At 48.6% G+C, this 23,184-nt stretch overlaps 1 protein-coding gene across 1 annotated transcript in view; it reads left to right on the top strand.

Moving 5' to 3' along the window:
* The first annotated feature begins 1,607 nt into the window (after positions 1 to 1,607).
* Positions 1,608 to 23,184, top strand: part of PDE9A (phosphodiesterase 9A) — a 51,822-nt gene continuing 30,245 nt past the window's right edge. The window contains exons 1-4 of the mRNA XM_039729484.1: positions 1,608 to 1,856; positions 16,241 to 16,311; positions 18,167 to 18,244; positions 19,113 to 19,156. Coding sequence (XP_039585418.1) covers positions 1,788 to 1,856; positions 16,241 to 16,311; positions 18,167 to 18,244; positions 19,113 to 19,156 — 262 coding nt within the window. The 5' untranslated portion in view covers positions 1,608 to 1,787. The remainder of the gene's footprint in view (positions 1,857 to 16,240; positions 16,312 to 18,166; positions 18,245 to 19,112; positions 19,157 to 23,184) is intronic.

Below are 23,184 nucleotides of genomic sequence, written 5' to 3' on the forward strand. Positions count from 1 at the left end.
ATATCTCAGTGAGGTGTGACCAAATCCTGAAATGCACCAGTGATGTTGTCTGACCCCTCCTGGAATGGGTGATCCCAGTGGGAGAGCTCAGTATCCTCCTCTACAATCCCAAATGTCCCACGTGCATCCCCCAGAGAGAGTGTTCTTGTTGTCTCTTCCCAAAGGGCTGCATTTTTGTCATCGTGGCCATCTTCCTCAGGAACCTGCTGGGCCAATCAAGTCACCCAGCAAAGCAGGACTAAGGCAGTGCCTAGCAGGACAGGGTATGGAATGGTGGCTCCCAGAGGTGAGCAGAAGCAGTGGGGTTGCTGTGGAAGGGATGTTGAGGTGGGAGAAGCTGTAGCCATGGGGATCACCTGTGGAGTAACCTGGGGGATTAGCCTCTGGCATAGTTCACAGGACAGGCTGTGGGACAGGCTGCAATACAGCCCAGAGGAGAATGAGTGGAGTGGGCAGTGGGGTGTGGGACAGGCTGTGGCACAGCTGAGGAGACAGGACAACCCCCAGGACACCCCTGTAGAGCCAAGGGCTCTCCTGAGAGGCTCCCAGAGCCTGCTCCAAGCTGGCAGGGGAAGGATTTGAAGCAAAGGCTTGCACTTCCCAAAAGAACATCCTTGCTGCTGCCTTTGGGAGCTTTAGAAGCACCACTGCCTTCATCCTGAGGGGTCAGCCCGGCTCTGACTCCCAGGCAGCTCCAGCCCTACAAATCCCCTCTGCAGGACAGCAGAGCCCTGTCTGCCTTTCCAGGGGCAGCCAAGGACAAGCCACAGCCAAGGACAAGCCACAGCCGAGCCCCTGGCCTCTGCTGGGGTCAGTTTTGTCTCTCTCTGGCTGCACAGAGGGCTCGGCGTGGACAGGGTGAGCGTCGCCCACCGCGCTGCCCCAAGCCCTGCTCACACAAGAGGCCAGGAAATGCTTTTATGCTTTTGCATCAAAAGCCCCGGGAAGGGCAGAGAGTCCTGCTGGCAGGAGGGGCAGTGTGCTGGCTGTGCAGCCTCTCTGCTGCCCCGGGCACTGCAGATGGCATTAAATAACAAATTCCATCACCCCGGGGGTGGCAGGGATGGCGGTGGGCGAGAGCACGGGGTTTGTGCTTTCTTCTCGCTGCTGGTGCTTACAGAGGGGGGGAAAATTGTCTGCTTTTTCCTTCTGGCCCTGTAATGATAACGGGAGGGGTGTGGAAACGGAGCTGCTGAGTTTGGATTGAGACGGTCCAAGCCGTGGGTGTCTGGAAGGACACTGCCAGCACAGGGCACTTCCAGATGGGAGCCTGTCACTGTGCCAGCAGCTCACCGGGAGAGGCACTAATAACTACTATTTCAGCGTAAAATCAAATTGTATTTCTCACCACCCCCATGAAGGGGGTTTTTCCCCCTCCGCAGCCCCCCCGGGGGATAAATGCCGCTTGACCTTGTGCCGGTCAGTCCCAGGGTCAGAGCCCGAATGCGGATGCCCAGCGACTCTCAGCCTTAAAGCCACGAGGGGCTGTTGCTATGGGAATGGAGAGGGGCTCGCAGGCAGCATCTGGAGCCTGTGCCTTTCCCGGTCCGAGGCAGCTGGATTCGGAGGGAAGCAAAACTAAAAGGAGGTGGCAGAGAGAGACAGAGGCACAGCAAAATGCATGCATGTTAGAGGAGGGACCTTCCCAGAATGAGAGTACAGTGGGATACAGAAGAGCGGGGACACCAAGCTGCCAGGCAGCGGTGGCTCGGCCGGGCAGGATAGACCCGATTTTCCGCCCTGATTGACACTGGAAACAAGTCCGGTGAGAGCCCAGCTGTAGCAAGATGGGATCTGCCTCCTCCACTTACCGGCCCAAATGTATTTATTTGGACATTGACGGAAGAATTCAAAAGGTACTTTTGCTGTTTTTCCCCAAGTGGCGGCTGCGGGCGGCGTTCCCTGATCCCGGCCGGGCTCCGCATCCCTTTTCCAGGGGGAGGGGGGGGATCCTGCCTGCCTGCCTCGCACACGGATGTTGATTTAAAGGGGAAGGGGAGGCTGGCAGAGGGGAGGGCTGGGCGCTGCCAGCACCGAGTGCTGCCAGCTCTCCCTGCCGGCGCGGGGATCCCGGGCTCCGCAGCCGCCTCGGCTCCCGAGCCGTGTTTGCAAAGTTCATCCCGGGGCCAGGCTTCCCCCCCGGCATGGGAGCAGGGGACGCGGTGTGCCCAGCTCCTGCCCCAGGGCTGTGCCCCGGGATGAAGGGCGGGCAGGTGCGGGGACCCCGCTGCCTCTGCCAGAGTTGCTGGTAAATGACAATAATAATCGAAACTTTTCGCTGCCGTGTTTGGTTCGGCTCGCAGCGCAGGGAGGGCTGCGGGAGAGATGTGTCCTGGCTGGAAGGGAGAGCTCGCACGCTGTCGAGCTGGCAGCGCACTGCCTTTAAACAGAAACAATGCCGACGCCTTTCTGCAAGGATTTTTTTCCCCCCCTTCTCTTTGTCAGCAGTTCTTTGGCCGCAAACCAAAGAGAGAGCTGCTGAGAGGCTCCAGAGCAAGTAAACTCCGATTTGCAAAATTCACATCCCTCCCGTCTTGCTGCTCTAAATTTTCGCCTCACCCAATCTCGCCTTCTGTTTTTAATTCTGTAAAGAAACAGCAAAGGTGCCCTGTGCCCTCCTTGCCCTCTGCCGTGTGAGTGAATGGAGAGCTGGTGCTCACAGTCCCATCCCACCACACACGCCTCCCATCCCTGGAAACCCACGGTGACCGCTCAAAGCCGCGTCCTCAGCAGCAAGACCTTGGAGAATCCAGATCTGTGCCGGATTCCCCAGAGAAAGCTGCTCCTCTTGATCCGTCTCAGGCGTAGCTCAGTCGTGGTGATGGTCCCCGTGAGATTGTCCCTGCCGGCTCTGCCGAGCTGAGGGCACTGGTTCTGTTTTGCCAGGGTTTAATAGATTGGTTGTCTGGTGGCTCCTAAAGCATGGATGGAATGGAGCCTGCTGGTACCTGTGCAGTTCAGTACAAAAAAAAAAAAATGTTTTGGCATTTCGAAAGATGAGTGGTGAGTGTTTCCATAGATAATGCACAGTGTTTGTCATCTATGCTGGATTAAAAAAAAAAATACAGCATTTCTCCAACCAGCCTCTGGAGAGTACTTTTAAAGCTAAAGGCACAGGAGAGGCACAGTCACATGAGCAAGAAAATGCCAACTCAGGCAGCATTAAGGGGGTTTAATCTCGGTAAATGTTAACTGTTTCTTTTGTCAGATGTAAAATCCCGCCCGTGTAATGTTTGGAAGGATTCCTGGAGTAAAAACGCCGTGTAAATGGGGTTCACCCAGCGGTAAGCAGGGCACAGCTCAGATTCTCCTGCCTTCTCAGTAACATCATTAGAGAGAAGCAGAAAAGAGGAGGGGGAAAAAAGCAGCAGCCCTTAATCTTCCGAGGAATGCAGCAGTGGAGGCTTCTGAAGGGAACTCATTAAATCAAAGCTAAGCTTCTTGTCAACCAATGACGAGAACGAGCTTCATTATAACAGCACTTGTTGAGTTTGGAAGGGCTCAGCTCCAGCTCCAACAGGCCCTGCTGGGCAATCTGAGCATCCTACCCCAGCACCGCTGCTGGCTGCAGCTGCTCGGAGGCAATTCCTGCCTTTCCATGGCCTCATCCTGAATTTCCAGCGGTGCAGCCGCAGGGTGTGCTGTTGGCTTTGGGAGGAGTTGTTTCACCTCGGTGGCTGCAGCTGCAATTCCTGCCTTTCCATGGCCTCATCCTGAATTTCCAGCGGTGCAGCCGCAGGGTGTGCTGTTGGCTTTGGGAGGAGTTGTTTCACCTCGGTGCAGGGTAAAGGAAGGGACAAGCCTGGCCCCGGGACCCCGCAGATGAGCATGGCAAAGTGCTCTGCAGCAGGAGAGTGGAGTTAAACTGGGTGGGTTTGTGTGCTGGCAGGTCCAGCAGGGAGGGCAGAGGGACCTGGTGGCTGTGAAAGAAGAGTTGGCTGCCTTTGAAACCCTTCCCAGGAGCTGTTAAAATAAAGGAGGCACCATCAGCCCTGCTGGAAGCAGGACCACGCACGTCCCAGAGGAAGGGCTGAAGCCCATATCTGTCTCTCACAATGTCCTTCTGGACAAAATGTCCAGCCCAAAACGTCCAGCCCACAGCTGGATAACCATGTGGAAATGGTGGATGAGCAACTGGCTCACAGGTTGTAGTGAAGGGGCTGACATCAGGCTGGTGTCCAGTCACTGGTGGGGCTCTGGAGGGCTCCTGTGCTTTTCAGCTCCCTCATCATCAACCTGGACACAGAACTCCAATGAATACCAAATAAGTTTGTTGATCACACTGAATTGGGAGGAGCTGTTGGCTCCCCCCAAGGCCAGGGAGGCCCTGCAGAGAGACCTTGACAAGTTTGAGGGCTGGGCAATCACCAACTGGATGAAGCTCAACAAGGGAAAATGAAGGATTCTGCACCTGGGATGGGATAACCCTGGCTGTGTCCATCACCTGGAGAGTGAGATGCTGAAGACCAGCACCCAGGAAAGGGACCTGGGAGTCCTGGCTGAGAGAAATTTGAATATGAATCAGCAGTGCCCTGGCAGCCAGGAGGGGACATCCCAGTCCCAGAGCCATCAGGCCCAGCATGGCCAGTCAGGCAAGGAAGGGGATTGTCCTGTGTTGGTTTTTTTGGCGTCCTAGGGCGAGGAAAGAGATTAATTTGACTCTATATTTTTTAGAAGATTGATTTGTTATATTATGATATTATATTAAAATAAATTATATACTAATACTATACTAAATTAAAGAAAGGAAGGATAGTTTCTGATAAAGTTAGGAAAGAATGAATAATAAAAATTTGTGACAGACTAGAGAGTTTGATACATCTGGACTGGGATTGGTTATTAAGTAAAAACAATTCACATGCTGGGATAAGCAATTTTCCAAATCACATTCTAAAGCAGCAAAATGGGGAGAAGCTGAATCTTCCCAGCTTCCCAGGAGAAATCCTGGGCAAGGGAATTATTCCAGAAAATATGGTGACAATCCTGCTCTGCTCTGGGCTGGGGCAGCCTCACCTTGAGTGCTGGGCACAGTTTTGGGCACCACAATATAAAAAAGTAATTAAAATGTTAGAGAATGTCCCAAGGAGGACCATGAGGATGGTCAAGGAGCTGTTTGAGGAGCAGCTGAGGTCACTTGGTCTATTCAGACTGGAGTAGAGGGCACTGACCTTCCAGAGGCTCAGCCAGGCACAGGATTGTCTTCAGCAAAGCTGACCACAGTGCTGGGCTCTCCTCCAGTGGGCAGAGCTGGCTGAACACCCCTCCAAGCTGGGACAGCTTTAGGAGCAACCTGAGGTGCCCAGCCCAGCAGAGCCCACCCGTGGGGCCCCAGGCTGGCAGAGGAATGGTCATGCAGGGCTTTGGAAGGGGCTGTGGGATGAGATGACAGCCATGCTCCAGATCCAGGGCTCTGCACAAACCAGCTTCAAAGAGGTCACTTGTTCTTGGAGATGAGGGAGAAATGAAATTCCAGTGTGACCTTCTTCTGTCCAGCACCAGGTGAAGGGGTGCACACCTGGGGGAAAGAAGGGATGAACACCTGGGGAAAACAAGGGATGCACACCTGGGGGAAACAAGTGCTACTCAGTTTATTTATTTCTAAAGGATCTTCTCAGCCAGAAGTCCATCCCCTCCTTACTTGGACACACACCTCCCTGTGCACACTTCTCAGGAGCACCTGGGGCTGAGCACTGAGGGAATCAGCTCCATCAGCCCTGCCACAGCTCGCTGTGCTGCCAGGCACAGGAGAGGACAGCAGGGCCAGGGGAAGCCCTGGCTGTGATTCATGTAGGATAAGGTGATTTCCACAAACCCCCATGGGCTGGGATCTCTCCTAGCTCCTGGAGTGCCACTAGATGGGGTCAAGCACCCAAACCCCCAATATCAGTGGAGAGGTGCCAAATTTAAGTCAGATCTGGAGTCTCATTTTCCTTCATGCTGTCATTAACCCTTTGGCTGCGTTTTGAAGAAAAATTTCTGTTGAGTCTGTTTTGAATTAAAAATCCACCAGGGAAAAAAAAAAAAAAACCAACTTTCCCCAGCTCATGCCTAATCTTTTTTTCCATGGAGAAACTACTGGGAAAATTTTCTTTTGACCTTTGAGATTTAAATGGTAGCAGAGCAGAACCAGCCAGTGGCCTTATTCCCAGCAGGATGGCTTCATGGCTCTCCTTTTTAAATGTCACAGGCTACTGGCTTTGCTTGCAGAGTTTTGAGGAGTTAATCTGAGAAAAATGCTTGTTTCAAGAGGATTTCTGTTTCCAGTGTCTTAATCAACATCATATTTGTAAAAAGTATGGAAAATCAGAGAGCTACAGAGCCTGAAGTAACTGGAAAAAAAGGACTGTTGCCTTTGTCAAGGATTCTATGAAATCACTCAATGGTATTTTCCTCAGAAAGCAAGTAAAGAATTTTGGAGTCATTCACTGGTTTATTGAGTCATTCTGGATGTTAAGCAAAAAATTTGCCTTTTAATTTTTTTTTTTCCTCAAAGAAATCCATTGAGTTCAAACTTTTTGAGTGTCTACTGGCCTGCCTTGTGTTGCAGGACACTGAGCCATCCACAGCCATTGTTCCTCTTGGCCTGAGGTCCCCAAAGAAGAGGACAAGGCTCAGACTGAGCTTTGGTGCTGTGGTTGTTGCATCGAAACATCAGCGCAGGAATCGCTTCTGTCCCATGAGCTTTTCCTTTCAATCACAGCAGCAGCATCTGTGGTATAAATGCCCAGATTCTAGCAAAGCCAACAGATTTTTCCAAGGCTCACCAGGCTATTTATAACCTGCAAAACTGGATTCAGATGAAAAACAAAACACAGCAGAAAAAATAATGGCGTGATGATCTCTTTGAGGCGATGAAATAGTTTTGCATCCCCACGACTCTTTCAACACAGCAAGGCAAGCCCATGGACCCCATGCTGGGTCTGTTTGGACTGAGGATTTAGGGGAACACCCTTCCAGCTGCCAAAGAGCAAAGGGGTGCACAGGATGGGTGCTCAGGGCAGTCAGGACATGGGCACCTCTGTGCCACCTCCTGCTTTAGCACCGGGAGCCATAGGAATGTTTTTGTGGGATCAAGGCCATTTTCTTAACGCTGGCAGAGCTCTGTGGGTGTGGGAGGGAAAAGGTGGAACAGCCTGAGTCTGGGCAGGTCTTGGCTGAGCTTGGCTTTCTCACTGTGGCAGGCCCTGGTGAACTCGAGGTGGTTGCTTGTTCTTTTTGTAAAGCAGCACAAAATGAGCAGCAGGATCCTTGAACTCTGTCACATTGCAGCACATAAACATTTTAAAGAGTAAAAATGGCTTCAGCCCATGCTTTTAAAGGCATGGAAGATAATGTCACACATGGGCCTCTCTCCCCTCTACTCCCCCTTCTCCTTCCTCCCCAGTGGGGACTCCTCAGAGCATTTAGGGGATCAAACCATAATCCCAGCACAGCTCTGTAATTCCAGCACAGCTCCAAAATTCTTCCACAGCCATCACCCAGCAAGGCTTGTTTACTGCTGTTTATCTTTGTGAAGTCACACTCAGTATATTGCATTTATTGCAGTTTATGTTCACACTAGTCCAGACGAAGTGTAAGTTTAACACTCTCAGTCTAACACTTTTCTCATAGGTAACTCTGGCATTACCTACGGGTTCAGACCAGCCAAATATAGCTTATTCTCCTCATAAACAACTCTTCTGGCTCCTCACAAACAAGTCAAAATCAATCTGCTTCTAGAACTGATGTTTTAAGTTTTAACTTTCATTTTTCCAGATTCTGTACTGCATTAGTGCAGAACTCTGAACTTTATATAAAGTGTTAGCAAGTTCTCCTCACACTGTAGTCAGACAAAACAATCCTTTTCTAGCCTGAGAACCAAGGACACAATTGCAACTTCAGGCCCAAAAAGTGCAAACAGCAGGGAATTGAGCAGAGCAATCTGGGAGGATGGGACTGCATAACCTGGAGCTGTAATTGGACAATTAACCCCAATATGGAAGTGGACCAAAATTTTAAAAAGTGTGAAAAGTTATGACCCATCATCCATATTGGGTGTAGCCTCAGCCAGGCTCTTGTACTGCCCAAGGTGTATCCTTTGAAGGCCTTTTTAATAAATCCCTGCTTTATTCCTTTAACACTGTCCAGCCTCTGTTCCAGGTTGCCTCTCAAGGCTTCAGAACCTTCCTCTCCTCAAACCTGCTTTTCCTCACTCCATTAATTAACATTTTCATTCTAACAGTCCTCTATTACCAAGCCAGTTCCAATGTCAGACTTTAATTGTGTGAGCAGCTTGGAAACAGCTTCACTCACAGCTCCTGAGAACATTTGGTGCTAAAGCATCCCTATTATCCAGTTTACAAAACATTTCAAGCCTCGTGCATTCATGTGCTGCAGGGTTAATTGCACTTAGTACTCCATTAGAGCAAATGTGTGCCCTTCTTGTGTTAAGAAAAGCCAGAATATAGAGGTTAGTGTTGTTTGTTAAAGGTTGAAAGACTTTTATGAAATGTTTTTATTTCTGCTGCAGAAGATAGGAAACTTTCAGCCTGGCCCCTCACAGTCAGCCTTGCTGGTTCCTGGTTGTGTTCTGCCATTAATAATTAGTGCTGACAGATGCAATATTTGCAATATGCCACTTAGTGTAGTCAGTAGGTTGCACAAATCTCTCCTGAATGTAATCTCCCTTTTTCTATGAGCCCTAATGACTAAAAATTACTGAGATCCTTCTTTGCTCATAGTGGAAGAGCCAACCTCTGCCATGCTGCCTCTCTCAGTGACAATCTGCAAGACTGTCCTGGGCTCACACACCTATGAGTGCATTGTAGACATTTTTCTTTCCTAAAAAGAGGAAAACATCTTTTCCCAGAGCTCTCTTTTCAGGGATGTTACAGAGGTGGGAATTGTGACTTAGCACATGCCTTGGGATCCTGGTACATCAGCTCTGTCTGGCAGCTCCTGTTTCTTAATTTAGGGCAATGTGTAGGGGAACGAATGGGATTCACCCCAGTGAGCCACAGGCATCCCAAAGTGAGGGATCTGCTCCAGGAGAATCCTGCAGGTTCCCCTCTAGTCACTGGGGAGGCAGGTGGCATCTCCAGGGGTGATTCATCCCATCCTAAAGGGGGTTTTGGAGGCGTGTGGGCTGATTTGGAGATTGTCCTCCTTTCCTGCTGGCAGCAGAGGGCACCTGGCAGGGAGGCACTCGAGAGATGCTGAGCCTGTGGATGGGTAAAATTACGTCAGACAAACCCCACACTTGGTGTTGAAATGAACATTCTCGAGCCACGTCCCTGCCCAAAGCTGTGTGAATCAGCAGGATTACAGAGCTGTGGCTTTTGGGATTAAATATCTGCCACACTTCTCATCCTCTGTCAGAGTCAGTGCTTGAAGAGCTCGGGGGAGTTTTAGTTTTTGCTCAGACCCTCAGCTGAGGGCTCTCGTGTTTTCTCCTCCACACATGGACATGCACACATGCTCTGGTTTTCTGTTCTTCTCTTAGAGAAGCTCCCACTGTATCAAACAGATGGCAAATCTGGCAGACTATTTTTAATGCTCCTAACATTCGAAGCTCAGATAAATGAGTGGTTTTCTGAATATCAGCTGTTAATTAGTGCCAGAAATAAAAAAAGGAGACAGAGAGTTTGGGTATAGTTGGGCTGATGCTGTTTGAATCTGAGTTTAAAGAATGAGAATTCTTTAATGGAATGTTTTTAAATATGGAGTTTTAGGTAAAGCTTCTTTTGGATATTGGACTATAACAGAGAGGACATTTATGGATATTTTTTGAGGAAGACCTATTTGCTTATAGGTTGAGAAATATTAATTCCTTCCAGTGATTCCTACAGAGGGATACCTAAAACTTCTGGATTGTTCTTCATTTTGTTGTGGATGACAAACACCTCTGGAAAGACAGGGAAAATTACAATGAAAAATTTCACATGAATCTTCTGCCCTAATAGTTCAGAAATCCTCCATGAAAGCTGCTCCTACAGAAGCAGCAGCAATTTTCACAGTCTATGCAAGATACATAACTGAGTTTTACCAGAATATTTTCTGACATAGTATCCCCCACTCTCATTAGTGAAAGACTGTAATTTAGATTGTTTAAAGCCTGCAATTTCAGCCCTGACTCTGAACATTGCTCACTGAGCTGAATGAAAGACATGACCAAGTGCTAAAGTATTGAAGGCAGCAGGTTGAAACCAGAAGAAAAGAAGTAGAACTGGAAACTGAGGGTACACTGGCTTCAAAAATATTTTTACATTATCTATTTAGGAATTTTACTATGGTAAAATAAAAATAATCAAACAGAAATTAAATTCTTGGAAGAATACCCAATTACAGTGAGCAGATCAGAACATGATAATGTTCTGGACAGAGTTTGCTGTTTACAGAGAGGATTAGCTGTTCTGAGGATCAAATACAGAACAGAAATTGGATTTGTAAGCTGTGTTTTTACCTATCCTATTGGAAAGAAAAATATAATGTGATTATTTGCAAACTGGTAGGCTGCAGAGTCTGTGCACAATGGTCCTTTAGTAAAATCTCCATCACAAACTCCTCTCCAAGAGGGAAAGCCAGCCCAGAGCACCAGGGCTCTTAATCCCTGCTCTTCCCAAGAGGGGTTTTTAAATCCTTGTCCTAGACCAGAGGTGGATACTGTGGATTAAGAGACAATGGCTCTTTATTTCAGAAGAAAATGTTTTTTTTAAAAAATGCAGAAATGTTTCCAGGAAAGAAACCAGTCCCACAGGATTGAGGGCCAGGCCAGGACCAGGCATCCCCATAGAACCAGCTGTCCTACTTTGCAGTCCCTGCATGCCTCATCAAAACGTTATTTCCACTCCAAAAAGCCTCAGTCATTATTCATTCTGCTTTTCCCCCAGTTGCATCACGTTGCTCTCCAAGGCACACAGAGCATTTCCCACTTAAATGGAATGGCTGCTCCTTGATCTTGAAGGAAACTCCTTGGCACAAACAAGTTAAACACTCAGAGAAGGCTGCTCTTCCTGTCTTTTATTTTCCTACACGTGGTGGAATCATAGAATTGGGTTGGAAGGGACCCTTAGGGGTCTAATTTAAGCCCCTGCAATGAGCAGGGATATTTTCAGGTTCCTCAGAGACCCATCCAACCTGGCCTTGAATGTCCCCAGGGATGGGCCATCCACCATCCCAGGGGTTTTGGCAACAACAGCAAGGACAGAAATATGAAATCATGTTAACTCTCAGGAGGGGAAAAATAACCTGTTTGCAGATGCTGCATGACTTTCCAGGAACACAGCCTTTTCCTCCTGGCACAAACCCAAGGGAAATGCAGTTAACAGGGTTTATATGTGGCTGATTTTCTTCTTGGCAATTAGCCATCAATCTGCAAGCTGAAGCAGAGGCCTCTGTTTCCCTTCCCCACGTGGTTTGTCACTGCTGTCACTCTGCTCAGACCTGATTTCAGTTCTGCCTTTGCTTTCAGAAGCTGTGTCTTGTGTGCTGACTGGTCTTGCAGGAGACTTTCATGCCACCAGGCAATATCAGAGTCCCTGTATCCTCTTTTTCTTCATCCCTGGAGGTTCATCCCTGGATTTTTTGGGCTGACTTGCATGACTATGCACTTTCAAAACGTGTACTATGAGGAAACCTGGAATTTCATTACAGAAAACCCTACACGTGCATGATCCTAGCCCACTACCAGAGCTGCAGGAGCTGCTGTGGTCTCTCAATTTTGGCCTCTGTTAAGCAAGACCTCAGTCTTCTCCTAAGCAAGGATATCTTCCAGCACCAGGCATCAATGCAGGGAATGAGGTCCTCTGAGACATCTCAGCAGTGGCTCGTCACCCACAGGGACCTAAGCAAGATGTGGGTCAGAGACAGCTGAGACAGGTCTGAAGGGAGGCAAAATTTGTGGATCAGACCCCCAGGCAGTGCCAGAAATGTATGATCATGGACACTCAGGCTGAGCAGCAAAGGTCTGGGGACACCTGCCCGAGCAGGGACATGTCCACAGGGCTGGGTGAGATGTCCTGAGCCCCAGTGCCAGGGCTGCCTGTCCTCAAAGCTGCAGGTCAACCCCTGCAGCTCACGGGAGAACCCACGTGCCCCACGTGGGTGCCACCAAAGCGTGGCCACCAGCCAAGTGTCCCCACATTGCCTTCCTGCTGCTGATGTCCCCCCAGGGATAATGGGCTCCAGGCACACAGGATTCCTGGTCTGTGCTGGAGCCATCAATAGCACCCAGGGCTGTCCTGCCCTGCTCCAAACCACATTCCAGTTGTGTTCCATCACCACAACTGGCATCGGCTCTGCTGGGAGCACGGACCTGGGGACAATAACAGGAACAATTGCACGTCCCTACAGAACATCTGAGGCTGGCTGCTGTGTTTTGGAGCAGAAGAGAGATGCTCAGAAAAGCTCAGCAGGCTGCAAAAGAAGGAAATTTTAATAGCATGTGCTTTTTGATTAAAAAAACCAACCAGCTGAGGACAAGCATCCTGAGATGAGTACAAAACTGCAGTGGGTGATTCACAAATCCAGTTTTAGCAAACCTAAGTAAAAAATGCCAAGTATGGAAAACTGGAAAGCGTGTTTGGAGATAGCTCACTATCTAGTATCACAGCCTTTGTTTTGCTTCCCACTCTTTCACTACTGCATGGAGTAAAAGGAAACATTAAAATTCATCCTTAGTGTGTTGAAAGCTGCTACTGCTTTCTATGAGTCAAGCCAACTTTCTTACCTTTAATGTTCCCTAATAATTTTTTTATCTTTTCCTCTCTTCTCTGTCATGATCAATAATAATTGATTTCCAGAATAAGAAGCCTCAATACCTGAAATAGCACTCCTGGCACATCACAAGCCTTTGGCCTCTGTTCAGCCACAATTAACATCATCTGCCCAGTTACTGCATGTACCAGCTGTACTCCAATATTCTGCCAGTCAATCTCAGCAGCTATCAGTCTGTCAGGATGCTGGGCTCTGCTAGGAGCAGGATTTCAGCCCTATCTGAGCTCCACTGGCTATGTTTTATTGCTTTGATTGCTTCTGTGCTTTCATAACCAAGGGTCAATCTTGACTTTCAAAACACACCCATTTCCCCAGAAGAAGTTACTCCCTGCCTCAGCAATCAAGTGCCTGCAGGTTTTGTGAAGATATTACCTGGAGTAATTTCACTGGGGCAGAACACAGGGAAGGTGGTGTGAGGGTAGGTGTGGGTCACCCACCTCTAGAAGCGACCACCATCATCCTCCTCTGTGCCACAAAACCCCTGGTGCTTTGTTCAGGAGTAAGAGGGCTGCTCAGCAGCAGTGAACACTGAAAGCTGGAGCTTTGCTGAAGTGTCTGTGCACCACCAGGGCAAGCCAGGCCTTGCTGTGCTGTCCAGACTGTCCTGGTACTTCAGGCTGGCATGCCTTGATCCCTGAGGGGGAATTGGCAGCAGAGCACATCCTGGCATCTCCCAAAACCTCCCCATTTCCAGTGGCAGAGCTCTGGTTGGCACCCTGTGACACCTCCAGGTGAGGGACATCCCCTGCAGTCTGAAAGACACCTTGGAGGAGCAGGGGAACCGTGTCACACCAGTGCTGTGACAGTTTAGGAATTAAAACACCTGAAAATCAAGGCTGACAAAGTGAAGCTGCAGGCTTAATTACCTCCTGGCACCTACACCTTTCAGAGGAGGCTTTAATTAGATGATGACTTGTTATTTTTCCAGCGTGGTCCTCAACTCACTGAACACACAGGTCCTGCTCAATCCGGGGAGGGCGGCTGCAGCTCCCCTGTCCCCTCCCATCCCAGGTGACACTTTCCTTATTTCCTGGGCCAGCAGTCTCCAGGCTGACCTGTGGACATGCACAGCCCTCAAGCCTGTGGTGGGTGACAACAGAAATGGTGACTGGGAATGTGGGGTGGTTGTGGGGGGTGGAAAATCGCATTTCCAACACTCACAGGGAGAGGAGAACTTTGACCTTGATGTCCCTGTTCAACTGCAAAATGCAGGTTTCTTGTTCCTCCTGAGTTTTGCCATTAGATCAATGTCCACAAGTGCCTTTGAGCTGCTGCATCCTGAGCCCAGAGGCTCTGTGGCTCTTTGCTGTGGGATGTGAGGGGAGAGGGCTGCAGCGCTGGGCAGGGAAGCTGCCCCTGTCCACACCACTGCTCCCCCCTGCCAGCTCCTGCAGTCATCCCATCAACACCAGCAGCCTCTGGACAAACCATCCCCACTGGACAAACCATGCCTACTAGATAAACTATCTCTACTGGATAAACCACCCCTACTGGACAAACCATCCCCACTGGATAAACCATCCCTACAGGATAAACCATCTCTACTGGATAAACCACCCCTATTGGACAAACCATCCCCACTGGATAAACCATCCCCATTGGATAAACCATCCCTACTGGATAAACCATCCCTACTGGATAAACCAACCCTACAGGATAAACCATCCCCACTGGACAAACCACCCCCCCTGGATAAACCATCCCCATTGGACAAACCACCCCCCCTGGATAAACCATCCCCATTGGACAAACTATCCCTACTGGATAAACCATCCCTACTGGATAAACCAACCCTACAGGATAAACCACCCCGACTAGACAAACCATCCCTACAGGATAAACCATCCCTACTGGATAGACCATCCCTACTGGATAAACCATCCCCATTGGACAAACCATCCCTACAGGATAAACCACCCCGACTGGACAAACCATCCCTACTGGATAAACCATCCCCAGTGGACAAACCATCGCTACTGGATAAACCATCCCTACTGGATAAACCATCCCTACAGGATAAACCACCCCTACTGGATAAACCATCCCCACGGGATAGACCATCCCTACTGGATAAACCATCCCCAGTGGACAAACCATCCCCACTGCTTGTTGCTGTTCCTGGCTTTAAGGAGAGTCTGGCTGCAATGAGGCACTTAATTTCTGCCTCCATCAGAGGCACTCGGAGGAACTCAGAGTTGCTCTGAGGAAAGGATCACAACACTGGCAGGAGCATTCAAGCCCCATCCTTCATTCTCAAGTCTACACTTTCTTTTTATTCCACCCACTCTTGCTTCTTTTCACTGGCAGCAGAGATCCTTTTCAATGGCTGTTTTCCCCAGTAAGTCCACTAGGAACAAGGTTTTGATTTAGAGCACTGGAAGATTCAATAGTGCTAACAGAGGAGATATGGGTTTGGATTGGAAGCAACCTCAGGGACCTCAGTCACAAGGACAGACATCCTATAAATACACATTTATTGAATGGGACATTCCTCACGCAGAGAGCTGCTGTTAAATTCTTGAGTATTTTTCTTTCAGAGGCAGTGTGCTGTCTCTGAATCCAACAAGACATCAAATTAGGACTCCTGGGTTCTGTTTCTGGCCTGCCACTCACCCATGATAAGATACAGGGCAAGTAATTTAACATAAACAAGTTTCAGATTTCAGAGTTTAAATACTGCATTGGGGTGTAGTGAGACTGATGGGAAGTACTATAATGGTATCATTAAAGTGTTTTCTGACTGCAGAAGAAGCTGGGAAGACCATGACCTACAAGTCCTGATGGACACAGGAGTCTTGGGGAAAATTGTGGCTGGGATTGTGTCACTGAAAGCACAGGAATAGCAGGAATAGGGAAATGGGATTGGGGGATGTGCTGCTCAGCCTTCTCTGCACTGGGGCTGCCTGGTGACTGTGGAAGGATTGTGGGGTGAAGAGGTGTTTGGGAAGATGGGAAGGTAACAGTGGCAAATTTTGTAATTCCAGGTCTAGCTTCTGACCTAACAACAGGAACATCTGACAGTCAGTAGGAATTTTGGCACAAGCTCTGCTCACTTTCAACCTAGTATAAGCCGGTGTGGTCCAAAAAGCAGCGCCCTTTTATACCATCCCATGTCCTGCTCAAATCTGGGCAGTTTTCTTCCTAAATCCAGGCTCTTACACTCTTTAATTTACAGTTGTTATCATCCCACAGCAGCACTTCATTTTGAGGAACCCCCTGCTCTCAGCTCACACACGTTACTGCTCCACTTCTGAACAGCACTTGGGTCTCCAGAGATTGCTTGCTTTATCAACAAAGACACAGGTATTACACAGGAGCAGAGAAATATTCCAGCTCACAAATCAAATCAGATAATTGAAATCACAGACTGTGCCTTAAAATTAGCCCAGTGCATGCCTGAACAGGATTCATATCTCTGTGGGAACTAACCATCTTTTCTCTCATTCTTTATTTTTTTTTCCCCCTTTGCTGCTGTTTCCTTTGGAAGGTGATCTTCAGTAAATACTGCAATTCCAAAGATATTATGGACCTTTGCTGCATTGCAACAGGCTTACCGAGGTAGGTCTGTCATTTGTGACATTCATTTCACTTTTGTTTCCTTCCTTTGGGAACAACTTAAAGACAGGCCCCAAATGATTTATTTAGCTGCTATTCAGGCTTGCCTCTCATTCCAGTCTGCTGGAAGAAGAAACTGGGGCAATCAAGAGCTGGAAAGTGTGGAGGCAGGGAATTGAGCCACGGTGTTGGCTGCACATGAGGAGCAGAATGGAATAGAGTAGAACAGAGGAGAAATAATCTAAAATAAAAGCAAGTGAAGAAGCCCAGCCCTGAGTGCACACAGGTTGGGCACACCTACCACTTATATCTCAGCACTACATTTTTGCCCATATTGAGTGAAATGCAGGCATATGTTTAGAACCTGGTTTTTAGGGGAAAAAATGGGGCTAATAAGAAGTATTACCATAAGGTAATAAGCTTTCTCTTTAGGTGTTTTAAAATCTAATCCCAGGTATGGGATAGTCAGCTGAGCCATTTCATAGAGCATAAATATTTCCAAATCCATTGCCCAGGCCATGTATTTCCTAATTTATGTTGTCTCAAAAAGTCCCTGTATCTCCCCTGCTGTAATTTTCAATTTGGGGAAAATCCAAATAGGATTTGTCCCCTTCAACCTCAAGAGCAGCATCCAGCTGAAACCTCAGTGCTGAGAGGGGTCCAGGCTCAGGGGAGGGTGTGTGGGAAAGGCTGGGATGTGGTGGAGGGTGGCACAGTGTAACATCCATCCATCCATCCATCCATCCATCATCATCATCCATCCTGATCCATCCATCCATGATACATCCATCCATCCATCCATCCATCCATCCATCCATCCATCCATCCATCCATCCATCCACCTCTGCAGCACCTCTGGGCAGTGGAGCAGGGGAGGGAAGCCCCTCAATCATCTCCAGAGCCCTTCATCACCCCGAGAAGGGAAATCTGCTGCCTGCATAAGGCCCTTGAGCAGCACAGGCTGCAGGCAGCAAGGCAAAGCCTTTATCTCTGGGCACACAACTTTACAGTACAGGAAAAGTGCAGGGGAAAAATAAGCCAGTCTTTCAATCATGGTTTTATTGCATGACTCCAGCTCTGGGGATTGAAAGATAAAATTGAATTTGCATAAGCTGCTGGACTGAATTAATGCCCTTTGCTGTTTGTTCTATTTCCTCCCATTTGACATTAGAGAGGTTAATAACTCTCATTTTCCTATGATGTCAAAGACTTCCACTCCATCACCCAGGAAACTTTGTTCAGCAGTTTTAATCATTCACAGTCAGGGTGTTCACTGCATATTTGGCATTTTATTTTCATCAGAAGATTTTCAAAGGAAAATTGCATTACAACCAGGATCCTGGAGCCAAAGTAAACCTCCAAGATTTACATCTGAGCCTATGAGATCACCCTTAGCACAGTAATTAAAAAAAAAAAAAAGACGCCACATTCAGCAAGATATTTATTTTGTTTGTTTTGGTAAATGAGTAACTAAATAATTTCAAGACATTCATAGCACCAAAAGTCATTCATATGGTATGAGTCAATACATAGCTGCTGAGTCAATGTATCACAAAATATAGCATTTTAACAGAAAATATTATTCAGTGAGTCAAAAGAATAAATTAATTAGCAGGGAGCAAGGTCTTCTCTGAGATTAAAAATTATCACACTTCACATTTTACATGGGTGAAGCATTGAGCCTACCCTGCCCTGGGCTTTGACTCTTTCTGCTCTGAGGTAACAGAGGTGCCAGACCAGGAGGAAGGAGAAAAGATGCATCTGCAGGAGAGAAAATGGCTCTGCATCACATGCAGCAGCACAGAATTCCAGCTGGCATTTCTAGGTTAAATAACCCTCTTTGGAACTTGCTTTTCAGGAACACGACCATCTCCCTTCTGACAGCAGACAACTGCATGGTGTCCATTGATCCCACGATGCCTGCAAACACAGAGAGGTGAGCCCTGCTGCCACCTGCTCCTCCAGAACAGGCTCAGGCCCCGGGGAAGGGAGGGGGTTTTCCTGCAGAAAACTCCTTTTGTGTGCAGTGGGAGGTGAGCAGAGGGAGGGGCATGGCAGAAGAAATGTGTGCTGGCCTGTAGCACCTGTGCTGCTTGGGAAGATTTTTACTTGTTAAAGCAGGAGTAATTGTCTGAGAGAAAAAAAAAAAAATACTTTTAGGTGTTTAATGTAGAACATGTGTTCCCATCCCTCCCTGTTTGCTGTCAAAGCTCTGTTGTTCCCCCACTCCTGACTGCTCTGCTAAGGCACAACCAGCAGATTACCTGGAAAGCAAACTCAAAGCCTGTGATGAGTGATGAGTTTAGGTCTCTTCATTGCTGGCTTTGGCCCATATTTCATGATGACTTTTCACTGCCATTGCTTTTATTGATCCTGTGTGGTGCAGGCCCAGCAGCTGGGAGGGAGCTCCTGCACAGGACAGTGCCCAAACACAGAGCAAAAACAGGTTGTGGATGCCCCATCCCTGGAAGTGTCCAAGCCAGGCTGGACAGGGCTCTGAGCAGCCTGGGGTGCTGGAAGGTGTCCCTGCCCATGGCAAGGGGCTGGAACTGGGTGATTTTTAAAGTCCTTTCCAACCCAAACCATTCTAGGGTTTCTAAATCAAAGAATCTAATAATTCTAAATTCTCTGTAAATCAGAGGGTTGTGTGTTCAGAAAAAGTGCCCATTACTTATTCAAACTCACAGGTTTTAGGAGATCTTGGAATATCTTCAGATACTTCTTTGTACTCCTCAGGGAGCACGGATGTGAAATACAAACTGCATTTTGAGTGTTGCTAACATCAACCCTCTGTGCTCTTCCAGGTCTCCATACAAAGTGATACCAGTTATGACTGAGCAGCTCTCAGGTAAAATTACCCTTTTGAACTGAATCTGCTGAAGCTGAATTAAGTAAAGCTGAATTTGCAAACATTTGCATGTGGAAATTATGTGGCCATCAGGCAAAAACCTGAAGATGTCGTGGTTGTAGCTGCAGCAGAATAAAGTGTTTGATCACAGTGTTCTGCAGGAAAGCTTTAAAAATGTGCCTGAATTTCAATGAATTTGAGGATCAGGTGAGTGGCTGAGTCCAGGGAACTTTCCCAGTGTCTTGCCTGGTCTGACTCAGCACTCCTGATGCCCTGGGGAAAGCCTTGCATGGAGCAGTGGGGGTTTTTCAGGCAAGAAAAATGAAAGCCTGTCCTTCAGTATTTTGTTAAACCTGCCCATTCCTCTGCTGGAAAGCTGAGCACAACATTTGAGCCTCATGTTATTCCAAATGGCTGAGGAGAGAACATAATTTCTGTTGTGGGCATGGTAGCTCCAAGTGTGATAAATATTTAAATTCACCTGACAAGATTAAAGAGGACCTGGGTGAAAGAACACATCTGGAGCACATTCCCCAGCCCAGGCAGGGCTGGAGTGCCACTCCTCCACTTCTCTTTGCTGTCAGGATCATGCTCTCAGACACTGGAGCAGAACTTTGGCTTGGGGCAATTCCTGTGAGCATCTGGCTCGTGGTTTCTCTCATCTGTGCAGCTGCAGAGTCTCCTGCCACTCACATCAGGGCAGCCTGGACACTCTGGAGCCACAGGGAGAGGCTGGCAGGGCTGCAGCAGCAGAGGAGACATCAGCTGGGGACACTCCTTGGAGCAGTCAAGTGGGAAGATAGGAGAGACAAAGGGCAAGAGGTTGTGATTGTCCTGGAAACGCAGAACAGGAGTGAGACAGGAAGCCTGGGAATGGAAAAAGTGGTGTGCAGGAGCAGGTGAGTTTGTTGGGATAGGAGAGATGATGTTTGGTGGTCCTACCTCATCTTCTGGCTTAGGGTCCTGAATTATGGATGGAAACAGAGTGTCTGACAGCACTGTGTCTTCAGAAGGGGAGGCACAGGGGACTGAGGCGTCTGCCTTGGCAGAAACATCTGGAAAGGAGGATGTGGGGAGGACAGAGAGGCAACAGCTGGGAGATTGTGCAGGGAACAGGGAGCAAAGGTGAGCAGAGAGAGCACAGAGGGTAGGGAACAGGGAAGAACCTACCCACAGTGAGATTTGTAACAAGCCATAAACAAATCCCATGGCAGTGATTGCCAGGAGGAGGTTGTCACAGCCAAGGGACACGTGTGACTGCGAAGGGGAAGAATCTGTCTGCCAAACTGTTTCCTTATTGTGACAAACCCTGCTGCAGCAGCATCACTCTCCTGGTCTGGGAGCACAGTTTGCATTATCACACCAGAAAAGGTGGGGTGGAGCACGTGGCTCTGTGTCCCAGCTCCTGTGAGTAACCAGTCTCCAACTGCCCCATGGCAGGGAAATGGGGCCAGCATGGCTCCAGCAGGGAATGCCACTGAGTTAGACCAGCTGACAAGCTGATTGAGGGGTTTTCTAGAAAATATACTCCTTTTTGAATGTATTTTTTTTATTCCCCTAGCATGAAGCTAACAGTATATTTTTATAGGACCGTGGATGACTTTTCACACTCTCCCAAGGCCCTCATTTTTCATCTCCAGCTGACAGCACATGGCTCTGCTTTGTGCAGAGCACAGCTCACTGTGTCAGCAAGATCTCTCTTCACTCCCTGCATTTCATAAAACAAGGATTTCCAAAGATCTGAGCTGAAAAGGGCAAGAAAAATTCTGGCCATAGATTGTCAAAACATAAGACAGAGTCTGCTATGGAAAGAGGAAGAAAGTTGAGCTGAGTGTGATGGAACTAATGTTCCTTGGTATCTTTTTCTCTTTCACATGGCTTGTCATTAATCTTAAGCACTTCTGACATTTTGCTGACAGTAGGAAGAATAAACAGAGTGGGAAATTGTTCCTTTTCATTAAAAGAAAAAAAAAAAACAAACCAGTTCTGTTCTGTTCTTCACTCCTCACACAACTCTGCCTGCATCATTCTGCTTCCCAAAGCAGCTCATCCAAATAGGTGCCAAAAAGGGGGTCACCCCAATTTTCACAGTGGTGGGAGGTAATGCATCTCTTTCAGCAGTCTCCCAGGCAGCTGCAGGAGAGTGACACAGGGAACAGAAGCTGTAAAAGGTGGGACTGGGAAATATAATCCTTCAGGAGGAAAAGCATAAGCAGTGGCTGCTCTCCAGCAGAGGAGATATCCACTGGAGCCCTGCTAAGAGACAGTTCTTCATTTCCTGGCCACAGTCAGGGGAGAGGGTTGGAAATAAATAAAAATTATTATTCCAGAGAGTGCTGGATGCAGCAGCCATCAATGTGTCAGAGGTCAGCTGTCTGCAAGTGTTAGGATTAGGGTGAGAGTTAGGATCAGGGTCAGGGTCAGGATCAGGATCAGGGTCAGGGTCAGGGTCAGAGGAGGCCTGAGCTGGCTGGCTCTGAGCCTGTGAGGCTGCTGGATCACACTCTGTCCCTCCTCCTATGGCCCTGGACCAGAAGACACATGGCTATCCATGCAGAGCATCAAAAACCCCTCTGGAAAATCCTTTTCTCTGTGGTATTTTAATTTTCCATGGAGTGAGCATCCTCTCCCTCCCACCAGCAGAAGGGCTCTGGTCTGTGTCCTCCTGGTGAAACTGGCTCACAACTCACAAATTGATGGCTGTGTTGTTGCTCTCATTAGTAGGATTCAGGCACTTACAGATTTGACAGGGGTGACAATTAAATGAACAAACCCTATTAGCAGCACCCTCTTGAGGGATAAAATTGAAATCTGTTTTATTTCTGATAGTGCAGAGAAAGGAGCTGTTGTAGAGTCAAAAGTGAGCCTGACTCACTGTGGTCCTGACAGGACAGGAAAACATTCTCAGGGACTTTTCTACTGCTCCAAAGTTAGGGCAGCAAAGCCCAGCAGTGGCTGCACTGGAGATCTGCAGGGATGATTTTTCCCCCGGATGATTCAATACCTGAGGTCTTGTGTGGTTTGGTATGGTAAAACAACAGAAGCTTGTCACTGTGTCTAAATCTTCTTATTCTGGCATCTCTCTCTTCTCCTTTTGGAGTCTTGTTCATGCTCTCAGCTCAGGCAAGACTGAGGAGGCAGAGACTGGGAGAGAAAAATCCTCCTCCCACTGCTGCTCGTTACGTGCATCCCACATGGATGCGTGCATTGGGATGAGGCCAGCTCCTTTGGGATTGCTCACCTGATGGGGAATTTGCATGCGACAGCCCAAATTAACCTGAGCCGTGAATGACATGGATCTGGGGCTCCATATGACAGATTCATGGATGTGGGCTTGAGCTTGAAATTCACCCCTTCCCGAGGCTTTTGTCCACCTGGCTGCTTGTGGGGTTTTTTTAATTACTCTGACTGCCCTGATCCAAGCAAACCACAGAAAGTGAAATGCAGACAGAAGCCTGAGCCAGAGGCAGAAGCATTTGTGAGAAACAGGGCAGGAATTCACCAGCCTGATGCTGGCAAGGAAAGGGAGATGCCCATGCCCTGCCAGCCTTGCTTGGCCCAAGCAGAAAAGCCAGGGGGAAGCCAAGCCACCCCCACAGCCCCAGGGACTCCTTGCTCACAGCCTGTTGAGGCTGGCAGGGTGGCAGAGGCTGGCAGGGTGGCAGAGGCTGGCAGGGTGCAAAGGGAGCCACGAGAGTGGGAGGATGGAGGTGGCTCCCTGGCCGTGATCCCAGAGGGTGAGAGGGTAGAGGAAGAGGTACTGCTGAGCAGGGTGGTGCGAGGCAGAGGGTGCCTGCCAGTGGCTAATAAACCATCTGTGCCAGGGCAGCTCGGCTGAGCGTGCCCCTGGTGCCAGTCTGGCAGGGAAGGTGGGCTCTCCCTGCCAGCCTCCCACCCAGCCACGGCGGGGATCACAGGAAAAAAGGCTGTGCCATATTCCCCCTCACCTGCTTTCTTCCCAGAACCTGCTGGAGACGAGGCAGAGCAGCTCCTTTCTCCATGGTGTCCTGGCCAAGCTGCCTGCTGAG

The sequence above is a fragment of the Passer montanus genome, unplaced genomic scaffold (genome assembly GCF_014805655.1).
Source record: "Passer montanus isolate IOZ18808 unplaced genomic scaffold, ASM1480565v1 scaffold69, whole genome shotgun sequence".
Lineage (NCBI taxonomy): Eukaryota > Metazoa > Chordata > Aves > Passeriformes > Passeridae > Passer > Passer montanus.